The following is a 15,610-nucleotide window of genomic DNA, read 5'->3' on the forward strand; positions in this document are numbered from 1 at the left end:
CGGGGCCAGGCTCGGCGGGGGATGGGGGCGTCTCCTCCCTCGCTCGCTCCCTCCCTCCTTCGGGCCAGGTCCCCTCACCCGTGGCGGCCGCTACGCTGGCCACGCTCCAGCGAGATGAGGTAGGCGGCAAGCTTGGCGTCGCTCCAGCCGCTGCGGCGCCTCAGGTCCACCCAGGGCCCGTGCGCCTCACCCAGGTACACGCGTCGCACGTCGTACTTCTTCCGGGACTCGAGCCGCCGCCGGGCCCGGTCGGACTCTGTGAGCCGCGGCCGGCCGCGCGCCTTCCGGCCCGCCGAGCCCTCGTCTCCCGCTGCCTCCCCGCCTGCGCCCGCCTCCGCCTCCGCCCCGGGCTCCGGCGCCCGCTCCGCCATCCCCCCCTCCCTGGTTACTAGCCTCCCCCGTTGTTAGGAGCCCGGCCGGAAGTGGCGCGCATCTTTCGCGCCGCCGGGAAATTTCTCATAGCTGCTCGCTGCCCCGCGGCGTGAAAAGAAGACCGGGTTCGAGAACTGCGCATGCGTGCGCCGTCCAGGCTCCTCTCAACCTTGAAGCTTACAGTTTGTAGCGGTGCACAAAGTATGCTATTGTTGCTCGGAACCGACCAGTGGCTGACCTTCCAGCGGGGTTTCAGAAGCAGTTAATGAACGGGGGAGCCTGCCCATCCTTCTGCCGTGGAAGAGGGCTGGTGGCCTTGGGATTGCAGCACAGCCTCCCGCCTCTCGGCCACCAGAGTTCCCTAGTGCATAGGGCATGGGAGAGACTAAAGGTTTGTAGCCACCCCCGGTAATCAGAGCTAGATGACCTCTTAGACCCTCAGCAAAGTCCCAGAACTCATCCTAGTGGTACCATCTGGCATTAAAGGGTCAAAGCTTGCAGCCCATTGCCGGCTGCCCCCACCTGAGATCCCGAAGGAGGGATGTCACACCACCGGAAAGGAGGGAAGACGAGAGAACTTTTATTTGCTGTCCACTCCGGGGTCATCTCATGCTTTCTCTGCAGTCTGGCCTCAGGCCGCCCGGCCTGTGTGCAGGCTCAGCTCCTGCTCTGCTGCTGCTGTTGCTGCTGCAGGCTGTCATCCTCTTCCTGGCCCTGAGGTGGTGGTGGCGGTGGTGGAGGCTGCTTCTGCTCTGGGGTGGTTGCCAGGAGCTCGGAGGTGGAGCTTGCCAGGCGGAAGACCACGGGAATCTGGGCTAGGGCAGGGTTGGTCTCCTGCAGGCCCTGGATCCATTTGGCCAATGTGGCCTGATCGTGGGCACCTGCCATGCACATGGCGAAGACAGGCCCTTCCTCCACTGTTGGGAAAGAAGAGCCCTCAGAGTTAGTGCCGTGGGGGCTGGAGCTCCTTTCCTGCATCTGACAACTCCTTTAAGGCCGAGGGCAAGAGCTTTCCGCTTCCTTTATGTGTGCTGACAAGCCCTCCTCTCTGCCTTGACTGCCCTCACTTTGCTTCACCTTCAAGTTCAAGATTCCAAGAAGCCTTGTAACAACTTTGCCCGCAGCCTGCTGTGCCCCTCCCCCAGGCTCCCAAGAATGGAACTAGCATAGTTTCTTGCTGGTCTGAGCTTAGAGAGGGCAAGGACTGGCTCTGGTCGCACTCAGCAGGGAGTAGCTCTGACACACAGACTTCTGGAAGGACTAACCAAGGCCTGGTAGCTGACCATGGAGTATGCTTGGGGGCCTTTGGGCCTGGAGTCCTCTGAGGTGGGAGCGTGTGTGTACAAGCACCACTGCTGGGTCTGTGTGGCAAGTGGGCCCCCTCTGCCTGGGCCCCAGCCCTGGGCCCCACAGCCTGCCCCTCTCACGTGCTTCCTACCTTCATCGATATCAAACTCGTAGTCATCCCAGCCATCCCTCCCGTACTCCAGGTCAAGCTGCATGGGGTAGTAGAGGTTCCACTCCTCTGGAATCTCTTCTACTTTCTGCTCCAGAAAGGAGGGTGCAGGCCAGTGAGCTTCCTGCCCCCTCCATCCTCCCAGCAGCCGCCCTCTCCCTCTAGCCTGCACCGCAGTGCCCTTCCCAGGAGCCCTTGGGTGGTGCCAGGTCACTGCCAGCCCCCATACTCACCCTCTCCTCAGGAGGCAGCAGGTCAGCTCTGAGGATGTGGTAGTAGACACACTTATTGTGGAGCCACAGGGAGAAGGGGCCCTCGACAAAGATAGGCCGGGATGGATCGTGCCGGGCCAGGGCAGCCTGCTGTTCAGGGCTCTGGATTCCTGATGTGGAGATATGCGCACACTTGGGCCCTGGCTAAGGGGTTTGGTCTGCAGACCCTGGGAATCCACCCAGCAGTCCCCCTAGGCACCTGACATGGAGGGTACAGAGCTTACCTACAATGTGGGGCTGGGTGGGATCTGCTGCCCCGGTGGAGTCTTTGGACAGAGGCATCTGCAAGGAAGAGTACAGGTGGAAACTGTGCCTCCTCATATCGACAGAGGAGCCGAACATCTACTAGGCCTCCTACACACCGCTCAATCCCTCCTCCCTTCCATGGACGTGGTCAGTGTTTAAGATGTTCACACTGAGGCGACCCTGGGGTCCTCGGGCTCTGTCCCAAGTGAGTGGTGTGACTGGCGAAATATTTTTATCATGGTGCCTCTGTTTCCTGCAGAGCAAACTGGGGATGGCACCAGCAGCATTGATTTCAGATAGTTCTGAGATAATTAAGTGCCATGTGCTTATAAAATAAATATAAATCCACGCACATGTCCTAGGAAGGCGATTCAAGGGCAAGGCTCAAGTGCACGTCACTGTGCAGACTGAAGGCAGAAGACCCTGTTGTATCTTCTCAGTTTGATTCCCTAAGCATGATTATTATTCAAAGAAAAAATGGAATTTTTAAAAAATGCACTTGTTCTGATCATGCTAATGTGAAACCTATACTTGGACCAAGAGGCAGTTGTCAGAACAGAGCAAGGAAACACTGCATGGTTCAAAATTGGGAAGGGGGTACGCCAGGGATGTGTCCTGTCTCCATACGTTTTCAACCTGTATGTAGAACAGATTATCTGGGAGGCAGGGCTCTATGAGGAGAAGTGTGGTGTCAGGATGGGTGGGAGATCTATTAACAATCTGCGTTATGCGGATGACACAATCCTGCTTGCTGAAACTGAGGCGGACCTGAAGCACCTGCTGCAGAGGGTCAAGGACTGCAGCCTCCAATATGGATTGAGGCTCAATATCAAGAAGACAAAGATTCTCACCACTGGACCAATTGGCAGCATCAGGGTGGATGGTGAAGAGATTGAGATTGTTCACAGCTTCAGTTTGCTTGGCTCCACAGTCAACACTCTCGGCACCAGCAGCCAGGAAATTAACGCGTTGCTGCACCCTTTTTAAATTGACGACCGTGCTTAGAAACATATTTGCCGGCAACATGTTATAAGACGTACTGCGATGTGAATGTTGGCTGTTAGGGACCTCTCCAAAGAGCAGTGTGACTGAGACTAAGGTGTGTCTGATACAGACCATGGTCTTTGCAATCACTTGTTATGCATCAGAGAGTTGGACAATGACTAAGGAGGATAGGAGAATTGATGCCTTTGAGCTGTGGTGCTGGAGAAGAGTATTGAGAATACCATGGACTGGTAGGAAAACAAACAGATTTATCCTGGAGAAGGTTAAACTGTGTTGCTCCTTGGAGGCAAGGATTCTGAGGGAGGGTGGAAGGACAGCACAGGAGGAGAAGACCCTCTATGAGGTGGACTGATTTAGTGACTGGGGTAATCAGGATGGGTGTATCGGAGACAGTAAGATTGGCTCAGGAAAGAGCAGAGTTTAGGGCTGTTGTACATGGGGTCGCTATGAGGGGCAAGTGACTCGATGGCACATAACAACAACAACTGTGACCAAAACATCCAATAATAGACAAGTGTTGAAACGTGGTTCATCCTTTGAGGTTAAAAAAGAAATGAGATGGCTTGGTGGGTGCAAACTTAAGGCAGGTTCCAGACTAAGTTATTACATTAAAAAAAAAAGGCAGCAAAGATGCAGAACATGTATATTGCTTTTGGGAAAGCATGTTTTACTACTAGTAGGTGTTGCTGTTAGGTGCCATCAAGTTGAGCATGACTCATAGCGACCCTATGAACAAAAGATCTGAAACCAGACCTGTCCTGCACCATCCTCACACTTGCTGACACACAAGGGCCCACTGCAGCAGTCACCTTGTCAGTCTACCTCTCTCCTTTACTGACCCTTGCCAACGACATGTCCCTCTCCAAGGCAATATGTTCAAAGTATGTGAAGCAAAGCCTCATCATTTCTGTCTCCAAAGAGCACTCTGCACTCTCTCCAAGATATATCCACCACATTAGTTTTCTTGGCTGTCCATGGAATGTTCAATGCTCTTTTCCAACACCACAGCTCAAAGTCCTTATTCACTGTCCAGGTCTCAGATGCATAGCTAGTAATAGGAAAGACCGTGATCTGAATCAGACGTACCTTAGTCCTCAAACTGACACCATTACTTCTCAATAATTTGGAAAGGTCCCTAACTGCAGATTTTCCCAGTATAATGTGTCTCCTTATTTCCTGATTGCTTGTACTAAGGGTGGTAATTGTGGATCCAAGCAAGATGAAGATGCTGACAGTTTCAATTTCCTCCATCCACTGTGGTCAGCTATGGGCTTGTTCCACCAGGCGGTACATAACAACAACAACATACATAAAATGGCTTTGAATTTACTAACCAGAAAAATGAAGAGATTAAATTTTAGGTTATTCTGAAGCTATTTCCTTGGAATATACGCCACCATTATAGTCAACCACATTCAACAATAACTTGGAATTTTTTTAGTGATTTTATTATCAATTAGAAATGTAGTCACATTTATCGGTTTTCAACTTTGTTTTCTTCCCTTTTTGGTTTTATGTCCTCTTGACTTCTCCCCTCTGATGCCCCCAGAAGGAATTCCTTTTACTAACTTATAACTTGATGTTCTGGTGTTTCCTTTGTGAGGTAAGCAAAAGCATAAATGCGCTATTATATCTCTTCCCTTCTCACACTTAACGTAACCCACAGAACACACTGCTCTTTATTACCCTTTATTGACTGCCATCCTTTCAACTGTTCATTTCCCAAGCTGCTCAGGATGCTAAAACAAGGTGATGCAGCTGGTGTGACAGTGGTCACCACCAGGGAGGAGCTCGTGCTGGAGGGCCAGAGGCTGAGAAGTGTGCCCTTGTGTACTGTTTGGCTTGATTACCATGTAGATGTGTTAAGTTAGAAAAATGAAGTTGTTAGTTGTTATGTGCCGTCGAATCGCCTGCGACTCATAGCCCTAAATCCTGCTCTATCCTGTGCCAACCTCACTGTCTCTGACACACCTATCCCATTATCCCAATCACTGAATCGATCCATCTCATCGAGGGTCTTCCTCTCCTGCGCTATCCCTCCACTCTCCCAAACATGGTGTCCCTCTCCAAGGTCTGGTCCCTCTTTGCAACATGCCCAAAGTATGTCAGATGAAGCTTCAGAATCCTTGACTCCAAGGAGCAGCCTGGCTTCACCCTCTCCAGGACACACCTGTTCGTTCTCCTAGCAGTCCATGGTATACTCAGCACTCTTCTCCAGCACCACAGCTCAAAGGCATCAATTCTCTTTCCATCATCCCTAGTCACTGTCCAACTCTCTGACGCATAGCACTTAATTGCAAAGACTATAGCCTGGATCAGGAGCACCTTAGTCTCCAGCCCATCACTGCTCTTCAGTACTCTGGAGAGGTCTCTGACAGCTGACTTTCCCAGTGCAATTCGTCTCTTGATTTCCTGGCTACTGGTAGCAAGAGTGTTAACTGTGGAGCCAAGAAAACTAAAACTGTTAACTATATCAATCTCTTTACCATCCATACTAATGCTGCCAATTGGCTCAGTGGTGAGAATCTTTGTTTTCTTGATGTTGAGCTTTAATCCATATTGAAGGCTGCAGTCCTTGACCTTCTGCAGCAAGCGCTTCAAGTCTCCCTCAGTTTCAGCACGCAGGGTTGTTGATGAATCTTCCACCAATCCTTATGCCACATTCCTCCTCATACAGCCCAGCATCCCAGATGATCTGTTCTGCATACAGATTGAAAAGGTATGGAGACAGAATACATCCCTGGCCCCTTCCCAATTTTGAACCATGCCAATGGTTCCTTGCTCTGTTCTGACAACTGCTTCTTGGTCCAAGTATAGGTTTCACATTAGCACAATCAAATGTTCTGGGATTCCCATTCTTCTCAGAGTCAGCCACAGCTGCTTGTGATCCACACAGTCAAAAACCTTTGCATAGTCAATGAAGCACAGATAGACATTCCTCTGGTACTCTCTGCTTTCTGCCAAGATCCATCTAATAATGGCTATAATATCCCTAAGTACCACGACCTCTTCAAAACCCAGCCTGCACTTCTGACAGTTCTCTGTTGACATACTGCTCCAGTCATTTTTGGATAATTTTCAGCAGAATCTTGCTTGCATGTGATATGAAGGGATGAGTTAAAAATTGCTTTTCCAACTAATAATAATAAAAAAATTTTAAAAAATTGCTTTTCCATTCTGTGGGTACACTCAAAGACAAGTCTTGGTCCTTTCTCACTTGTACACTGTGGTTGCTTCTTACCCTGCCACACTTGGTCCTTCTGCCAAATTGCCATCCACTGTCATCTATCTATCTATCTATCTATCTATCTATCTATCTATCTATCATCTATCTCTCTATCTATCTATCTATCTATCTATCTATCTATCTATCTATCTATCTATCTATCTATCTATCCTGTAGCTGTGTGACTCCGACTCCATCACTCCTGCAGTGTTCCCACAGCTCTCTCCACCAAGCAATAGGTTTTACCTCAGGCTTTTTAACCTGGAGTGCCTATGCCTTTTCTTCCCCAGCCCATCACCATGGTGTCCTGCCCCTGGTCACAGGAAGCCCCTGCAGCATCCCCAGGAACTCCCAGCTCTGTTCTGAACCCTTGTACATGTTATTCTCCCTCTGTTTGGAATACTCACCATGTCCTACTCACTCTGCCCAAGTTCAGCTCACTCTCACCTCCTCCAGGAAGTCTTCCTTGACCCCTGACTCCTCCTAGTATCTGGGGCTTTGTGAAGGCCTCTTTGGATACCCAACATAGCCCCTGGGATACTAGAGTCACTTCATTTAGTCATCCAACAAGTGACTGCCTTGTGCTGGACTCTGTGCTGGACACTTGGGGAGATTCAGGGAAACAGATTCACGGTGTTTGCCCCTTGGGGAACTCTAGTTTAATGGGCAAGAGAGATCGTGAAGGACGAACCACATAAAGAAATGTGCCCAGTACGAGGAAGGTGGCCCTCATGAGGGCTAGTAGTTAGGAAAGCATCCTGAAGAAGGAAGAGGAACCGAGGCACGAACAGGAATTCCCTAGGAACTCTTCCAGAGGGAAGAGTCTGTGCTAGGTAACAGAAGGGTAGGGAGAGGGCTGGGGCAGGTGAGAGGCCGGCAGAGCCTGGTAAGTTGCAGTGAGGAGGGCTCGGGCACCAGTGACCAGGTAGGGGAAGTGAAGCCTAGGTGAGCAACTATGGTGCCCAGTCAGGTGGTGGCTGAGAGTGCGCTGGGGCAACAGATACCTGGTAGACGGAGACCTGGGCGCTGAGGTCGGGCTCTATGTGCCGCAGGCCCAACCTGGCCAGGTCCACGGGGTCCTGGGGCAGCTCCCGGGGCACAGGGAAGGGGTTGATGTTCTTGAAGCGGGTCTGCCACAGCCTCATGCGTGTGTACTTGAGCATCGGTAAGCTTCTGTGGCCAAAGATCTGAAGAAGCAGGAACTCCGTCTCTTTATTGGGTATCACCCCTGTGGAGGCAGAGCCCCGGGAGGGAGAGATGGAGAAAGAGACCAAGAGTTAAGAAGCAGGCACCATGGAAGTCAGGGATACAGAAGATGGGCATGAGAGAAAGATGGGGCTGGGAGGAGTGAGAGGAAGGGATGGAGGGGACCTGGGACCCAGGATCTGAGCGGGAACTGCCCTGAGGGCCCCAGCAGCCCTGGTCAGCGCTGGTGGCCTCACCCACCATGGTTCTCCATCTGCTCCAGGACAGTGACGCCGCACTCCTGCTGCGGCGGGTAGTGCAAATATATGCGCTGGAAGATGTTGCGCGCCCGAAAGACGTCCTTGGGGAAGATGTCGAGCAGCATGTTGTAGACGGCCAGGTCCCGCTCCACGCCGTACTGACGCATCTTGCTCAGGGCCAGGTAGATGAAGTCCACATGCCCCCGCTTGCGCACGTTGTGCTTTCCGAAGTTCTGAATGGCCTGCACAAAGCTCGCCTTGTCCTGCTTGCTGCTGGGGCTAAACAGTTCCTCGTGGGGCATCACGGCCTTGACGGGAGCCCCCCGCGAAGGCTCCGGAGGGCGTGGGACCAGTGGGGAGTCAGAACGGAGGCTGGCTGCGCTGCAGTGGAGGCCCTGCAGGGGGACCTGGGGACAGAGGGCTGCCACTAGAATCGGACGCCTCCCAAGGCCGTGCAGGGGCTGCCAGGCTGGGAGCCACCCCTTAGGCGGCCCTGGGGAAGTGTGGTGCCTGGTTATAAACCTCCTGCCAAGTATGATCACACAGTGCTGGCACGGCTGTGCGGAAAGTGGTGCTCGCCCACTGCTGGTGGTCACGGAAAGCCCGTGGAGGGATCCCGCAGCAATCACCGTGGTTACAGGCCAGCAGGGCCCACGTACCTGCGTAGTGACTTCTGTCCAGAGTTACCCACTGCTGTAGTGGAAATGGCCACATACCCATGGGCAAGGGAATGCTGAAACCAGGGTCCGAGCACCTGGACAAGGAGCCCCTATGGCTGTAAACCCAACTGAGCAGGGTCTTGCTGTGGCTCCGGGGACTATCATTAAATGACAAAGTGTGAAACCATGTAGACTGGCTTTCCATTTGTTTGGAAAAGGCGTCCATTTGTTGTTGCTGTGTGCCACTGAGTCAGAATCATACTATTCAACTGCAAACCCAAAGGCTGGCAGTTCAAACCCAGCAGGCCGTCCACGGGAGACAAGATCTGGCAGCCTGCTCCCACCCGGGCCAGCCCCACAGGGTCACTGCGACCTGGAATCTATTCAAGGGCGCACAGTATGTTGGAGCCGCCAGAGCCTCTGTGAGGTCCCAGCTGCCAGTTTTCCTGTTAGCAGCTGCACAACTAACCCTTGACAGTCAGCATGGGGCGTGTGCTCTACTCCCCTCAGCCTGGACAGGTATAAAACATCTCCGCAAAGAAATGCAGAAAGCACGTCACATTTTTTGCCTCCAGAGAGAAAACTAAGTGGCAGGTGGACCAGAGGACGGATTCGTGCCATGGTGCAGCCTCAGGACTTTTTGAATTTTGAGCTCTGTGATTAACTATGATGAACCTATTCCAAAGGCAGACTTACAGACTTTGGCATCAGCCGGAATCTTGGCTACACCGTTCCTAGCCAGGAGACCGCTAGCGTCCCCTATGAGAGTTTGACAGTTGGGCCTCAGTGAAGGATATTTTGTTCCCCAGAGTGGGGAGGTCATGTTAAACAGGAGTTGGCAAACCATGGCCAACAGGCCAAACCATACGAATTGCCTGTTTTTCTAAATAAAGTTGTTGGGTTTTTTTTATTCCTAAATAAAGTTTTACTGAACATAGCCGTGCTAACTCATTTCTGGATTGTCTGTGGCTCCTTTAGTGTTCCAGTGGCAGAGCTGAGTGCTTATGACACCACAAGGCCAGAAAGATTTACTATTTAGCTCTTAAAAAGATGTGAACAAACCCTACTCCAGATGGTATATTAACAGTATTAATTGGAGTGTTTAAATTAGAATGGCTACATAAAAGGCATCTTTAAATGTGAGACTCATTTAGTTTTTACAACTGTACGATGAGGGAGGCGTCTTACTGTACAGATGAGTAAACAGCCCCAGAGAGAGAAAGCGGCAGGCGTGCTGCCCACAGTGGCAAAGCAGCATAAGTAGAGGCTGGCCTGTGCTCTCAATCCCTCCCCTCTCCTCGGCGGTCTCCACAGATGGAGTTCACTCCCACTTACTGTGACCCTATCAGGCAGGCTAGGACTGTCCCGAAGGGTTTCCAAAGCTGTAAGTCTCTGTCTTTATGGGAGAAAAGGGAGAAGGGAAGGTGTTGATTTAAGTTGACGTTTTAGGCAACGAGCACAAGAAGAACGAGTCCTGGTTGATTGACTAGGTTAGAATTAGGTTGTTACCGGAAAGGTCAGCAGTTCAAACCCACTCCTGATCCCTGGGAGAAAAGACTTGCTTCTATTAGTATCACAGCTTTGGGGACCGGAAGGAATTGTTCTATTCTGTCCTACAGGGTTGGTTTGAGTTGGAACTGACTCAATGGCAATGGATTTGGCTCTTTTATTAGTTCTTTAAGGCAGTATATAAGCCTCCAATATGGACTGAGGCTCAATGTCAAGAAGACAAAGATTCTCACCACTGGACCAATTGGCAGCATCAGGATGGATGGTGAAGAGATTGAGATTGTACACAGCTTTAGTTTGCTTGGCTCCACAGTCAACACTCTTGGCACCAGCAGCCAGGAAATTAAAAGGCGCATTGCCATGGGAAAGTCTGCTGTTAGGGACCTCTCCAAAGTACTGAAGAGCAATGGTGTCTCTCTGGAGACTAAGGTGCATCTGATACAGTCCATGGTCTTCACAATCACTTGTTATACATCAGAGAGTTGGACAATGACTAAGGAGGATAGAAAGAAAATTGATGCCTTTGAGCTGTGGTGCTGGAGAAGAGTATTGAGAATACCATGGACTGCTAGGAAAACAAACAGATTTGTCCTGGAAAGGGTTAAACCAGGTGGCTCCTTGGAGGCAAGGATTCTGAGGCTCCGTCTAACATACTTTGGACATGTTGTGAGGAGAGACCGGTCCTTGGAGAGGGACATCATGCTTGGGAGGGTGGAGGGACAGCGCAGGAGAGGAAGGCCCTCTATGAGGTGGATTGATTCAGTGACTGGGATAATCGAGATGGGAGTGTCAGAGACCGTGCCATTGGCACAGGACAGAGCAGAGTTTAGGGCTGTTGTACATAGGGTCGCTATGAGTTGCAAGCGACTCGACGGCACATAACTACAACAATAACATAAGGCAGTATGGTTAAGGAGGAACCACACATAAAGGGAGTTCTGGTGACCTGGTGGTAAGAAGCTGCCCTGTAATCTCAAAGATATGCGGTTCAAATCCACCAGCTGCTCTGTGGAAGATGGGCATTTTCCTCCTCTGCACTTAGCTGCTTCTAAAAACCTGCCAGAGGGTCAGCTATGTGTTGGTTCCTCTCGACGGTACACAACAACATAGGTAGTATATGCATGGGTGAAAATTGGAAAGGAAACTTTGGAATACCCAAAGTACGGGAAACAATGCAAGTGACATAATGCAGGACCTAGCACAGAGTACATGCTCCATAGAGGCGCTGTTAACATTATCACCTCCCCTGCTATCTGTGGCCTTAAATTACCTGGTCATTTTGGTAAGGGAAAGAAATTCCATTTTCTGTGCCCATCTTTAGAGGCCAATGTAAGAAGAGCCACTGGAATCCACTGAACTCCTCCATCCTTAGTTTTAAAAGCCCACTTCTTCACCCTTGTGGGCACCAGCCCCTCTTAACATAAGTTAACGTAAGTTAGGGATCTTCAACCTCACAGCAGACGGGCTAGCTCAGACCCCTCATAGCTGGCTTCTAGGATAGATTTTTAAGGGGTTGGGAGCAAATCCAGGGCTTCCTCCTCGACCCGGGCCGAGGGAACTAACATCCAGCTGGCTGTTACCTGAGAGAAAGAGGATCCCGTGAGGGCTGGCCCGCAGATGCCTCCCCAGCCCCGAGAGAGGGCCCGGGCCAGCGAGATGGCTTGAGTCCAGCTCATGGCTGCTTGTCAGACGATCACCTGGCCGAGAGAAGAGATGAGATGCCCTCAGTCTGGTACCATTACCCACTAATAGAGACCAGAATCCTCTCACAGGCTGTGACTACATTCCAGGCTGCATAGCTAAGTTACCCCAGGACGAGGTTCCTCATCTATAAGACAGGGCTTTGCTGACTCTTTTTTCTTTTTAATTTTTATTTTATTATTTTTTGTGTGTGTACCATCAAATTGGATCTGACTGGTACAGGAGGAGATGGCCCCTCCTTCTCCGGCAGAGTATCTGGTGGATTCGAACCGCATATCTCTGGGATTACAGTGCAGCTTCTTGCTACTAGGCCACCAGAGCTCCTTTGCTGACTCTTAAAATGAAGAGCCCCTTGTTCTGCTGGCCCCAACCCTTCACTTTCTCGAGGAATTTGCTTCTGCAGTGCTTCCCCTCTTTACAGGATCATTCTTTAAGAGCCATATGCATCTACTACACAGTTCACCTTTTTAAAGTGCACAACAGAGCAACTTTTAGTGCATTCACAAACTAGTGTAGCCATCACTGCAATCTAATTTCAGAGCATTTCTGTCACTCCCCAAACCTCTTTACCCAGTAACAGTCGCTAAATGTCCTTCTAAGCTCAGTCCTAAGCAGTCATTAATCTCTCTTCTGTAGATTTGCCTTCCTGGCCACTTTACTGTAAATGGAGTTAACGTGTGCTTGGCATGTCCTGCTTCTTTTACTTAGCATGGGTTGTTTTTTTCCCCTTTTCTCTTCAGAGATCAGTTCTCATTTATTCATTCATTACTTTTTAATTTTTTAAATTATTATTAATTTTAATAAAAATTTACAGAGACTTTAGATTTCCATTCATTCCTTGTTGCACTTTTCTCCCTGCCCACCCCTTCCCCCCAGTTCGCTCTTCTCTTTGAAAAGTAAAAGAAAAATTCTTTCATTGTTTTATAATCCCTCCCCCCAGGTCCACCCCACTATGCAGACTTTGTTCTGGACTCCTGTCATGACAATAATCCCTAATCACATAACCCTTTTAAACAGTTCTCTCCCTCATCTGTTTCAATGCAGTATACATTATTTATCCCATCTTTCTCAGTCTCCCCCCAACCCTGATGTCAGTCCCATTTTACAACAGTGGCACCATGCAGTATTTGTCCTTTTGTGACGGATATATTTCACTCGGCATAATGTCCTCCAGGCTCACCCATTTTGAATAATATTGCATGAGTTCGTTGTTGTTCAGTGCTCCATAGTATTCCATTGTGTGACTATAACAGAGGTTCTCTATGCATTCGTTTGTTGATGGGCACTTGGGTTGTTTCCAAATCTTTGCTATTGTGAACAAAGCTGCAGTAAACTTGCATACTTAGCATGGTTTTAAGGTTCATCCATGTTGTAGCATGTTGTTGTTGTTGTTATGTGCTGTCAAATCACTTGCGACTCATAGCGACCCTATGTACAACAGCCCTAAACTCCGCTCTGTCCTGAGCCAATCGCACTGTCTCTGACACTCTCATCCCAATTATCCCAGTCACTGAATCAATCCATCTCATAGAGGGCCTTCCTCTCCTGCGCTGTCCCTCCACCCTCCCAAGCATGATGTCCTTCTCCAAGGACCGGTCTCTCCTCACAACATGTCCAAAGTATGTTAGACGGAGCCTCAGAATCCTTGCCTCCAAGGAGCCACCCGGTTTAACACTTTCCAGGACAAATCTGTTTGTTTTCCTAGCAGTCCATGGTATTCTCAATACTCTTCTCCAGCACCACAGCTCAAAGGCATCAATTCTCTTTCTATCCTCCTTGGTCATTGTCCAACTTTCTGATGCATAACAAGTGATTGCGAAGACCATAGCCTGTATCAGATGCACCTTAGTCTCCAGAGAGACACCATTGCTCTTCAATATTTTGGAGAGGTCACTAACAGCAGACTTTCCCATGTACAGAACTTAATTTCTTTTTACTGACCCCTTCCACTCCCCAGTACCATTGTACAACTCTGACTTTGGCTGTTTTATTTATGCACTTGAAAAGTGGCTCTTAAAATATTCTGGTTGTTAAAGTGGAAAACCACACCAAACCAGTCTGGTTGTTTCTACTTTTGATACTTCTATGAATGTCCAAGTTTTGTGTGATATTTTTAAAATTTTATTATTTTTTGTGCATTGTACCGTCAAATCAGATCTGACTGGTATAGGAGGAGATTGCCCCTCCATCTCCAGCAGAGTATCTGGTGGATTTGAACCAGGTACTTCTGGGATTGCAGTGCTACTTCTTGCCACTAGGCCACCAGAGCTCCTGAATGTCCAAGTTTTTGTGTGAACATTTTGAGGAACTGCCAAACTGTTTTCCAAGGGGGCTGTATGCCTATCTACATAAGAGCTCCAAAATGCCTCACTGCATCATTGTTGATATGTGCTGTTTAGTTGCCTGTGACCCAAAGTGATCCTACATACAGCAGGTCTGAAGCCTGCCACATCCCAAGCCAGTCTCACTGACTCTTGACGCATTACCCCAGTTACTGCATCAACCCATCTCATCTGGGGTCTTCCTCTCCTGTGCTGTCCCTCCACCCAAACCTGCATTGTTGTTGTTGTAGAATACCATCAAGCACGACTCATAGCAACCCTATGAACAAAAGGCCTAAAGCTTATTGATAATTATTAAAATTTCTCAAAGTTCATAGTTTCCAGAGGTTTGTTGTTTAGGAAGTGGATGCCATTCCTGCTGCAATTTTCCCCAACACATATTATTACCTGTTCTTTTATTAGAGATGTTCTTGAACGAGTTCTGGTGGGCTAGTGGTAAGGAGTTGCATTGCCAACCCAAAAGCATCTGGTTCAAATCCACCAGCTTCTGTGGGAGAATGTCTCTTCCTGTGAGATTTACTGTCTCTAAAATCCTGCTATGACTTGGTCAGCTATGAATTGGTTCTAACTTGACAGCAAAGAACAACAACATTGGCATTTTAACAAGGTTGTCTTCTTTTTTAAAATTTTTTTATTTTAAAGTGGGTTAAATATTTTTATTTTATTATTTTTGTGTGAGTGTACTATCAAGTCAGACCTGACTGGTACAGGAGGAGACTGCCCCTCCTTCCCCAGAAGAGCATCTGGTGGATTCGAACTGTGCACCTCTGGGATTGTAGTTGCAGCTCCTTGCCACCAGGCCACCAGAGCTCCCCTAGCAAGGTTAAGTCTTCTGAGACATGGGATGTAATGTTCTCAAGTCATTTAGGTCTTCTTTAATTTCTTCCAACCATGTTTTATAGTCTTTGGCATGTTTTAAAGTCTTGGGCTTCTTTTGCTAAATTTATCCTTAAGTATGTGGTTTTATGAAGACATTGTAAATAGAATTGTTTTAATTCCATTTTTGCACTGTAGTTTGTATATAGAGGTATGCTTCTATATATTAATCTTGTAGTTTTCAGTTTTGTTGGCTTCATTGATTGGTTCAAATAGGTTTTTAGTGTTTTCCTTAGGATTTTCTATAGAGGAAACTATGTCATCTGTAAATAAGATTTTATGTCTTTTTCATTTGGATACCTTTCATTTACTAACTTTTCTTGCTTAACTGCCCTGGCTAACATGCCCAGTACAATGTCAGAAAAGTTGAAAGCAAACACCTTGTCTTCCGGTGATTTTTGGAGAAAAGGGCCCACCGTTATACCATGAAATACAATGTCAGCTGTGTGGGTTTTCATAGATGTCATGTTTCAGGTTTGTAGGAAGCCAAATTTCATAATA

The 15,610-nt window shown here is 48.8% G+C and overlaps 2 protein-coding genes across 2 annotated transcripts in view; both read right to left on the reverse strand.

Moving 5' to 3' along the window:
- Positions 1-371, reverse strand: part of ZNF653 (zinc finger protein 653) — a 17,254-nt gene extending 16,883 nt beyond the window's left edge. Inside the window, exon 1 of the mRNA XM_006898857.1 lies at positions 79-371. Within this exon, the coding sequence (XP_006898919.1) occupies positions 79-371 (293 nt within the window). The remainder of the gene's footprint in view (positions 1-78) is intronic.
- Positions 372-1,821: 1,450 nt separating this feature from the next.
- Positions 1,822-11,866, reverse strand: ECSIT (ECSIT signalling integrator). The gene is given in 5 exon segments (XM_006903799.1): positions 1,822-1,916; positions 2,325-2,382; positions 7,582-7,805; positions 8,024-8,429; positions 11,771-11,866. Coding segments are annotated over 5 exon segments (879 nt in total).
- Between the last annotated feature and the right edge of the window lie 3,744 nt (positions 11,867-15,610).

Source organism: Elephantulus edwardii, unplaced genomic scaffold (genome assembly GCF_000299155.1).
Source record: "Elephantulus edwardii isolate Elephantulus edwardi_28Jun2011 unplaced genomic scaffold, EleEdw1.0 scaffold00237, whole genome shotgun sequence".
Classification (NCBI taxonomy): domain Eukaryota; kingdom Metazoa; phylum Chordata; class Mammalia; order Macroscelidea; family Macroscelididae; genus Elephantulus; species Elephantulus edwardii.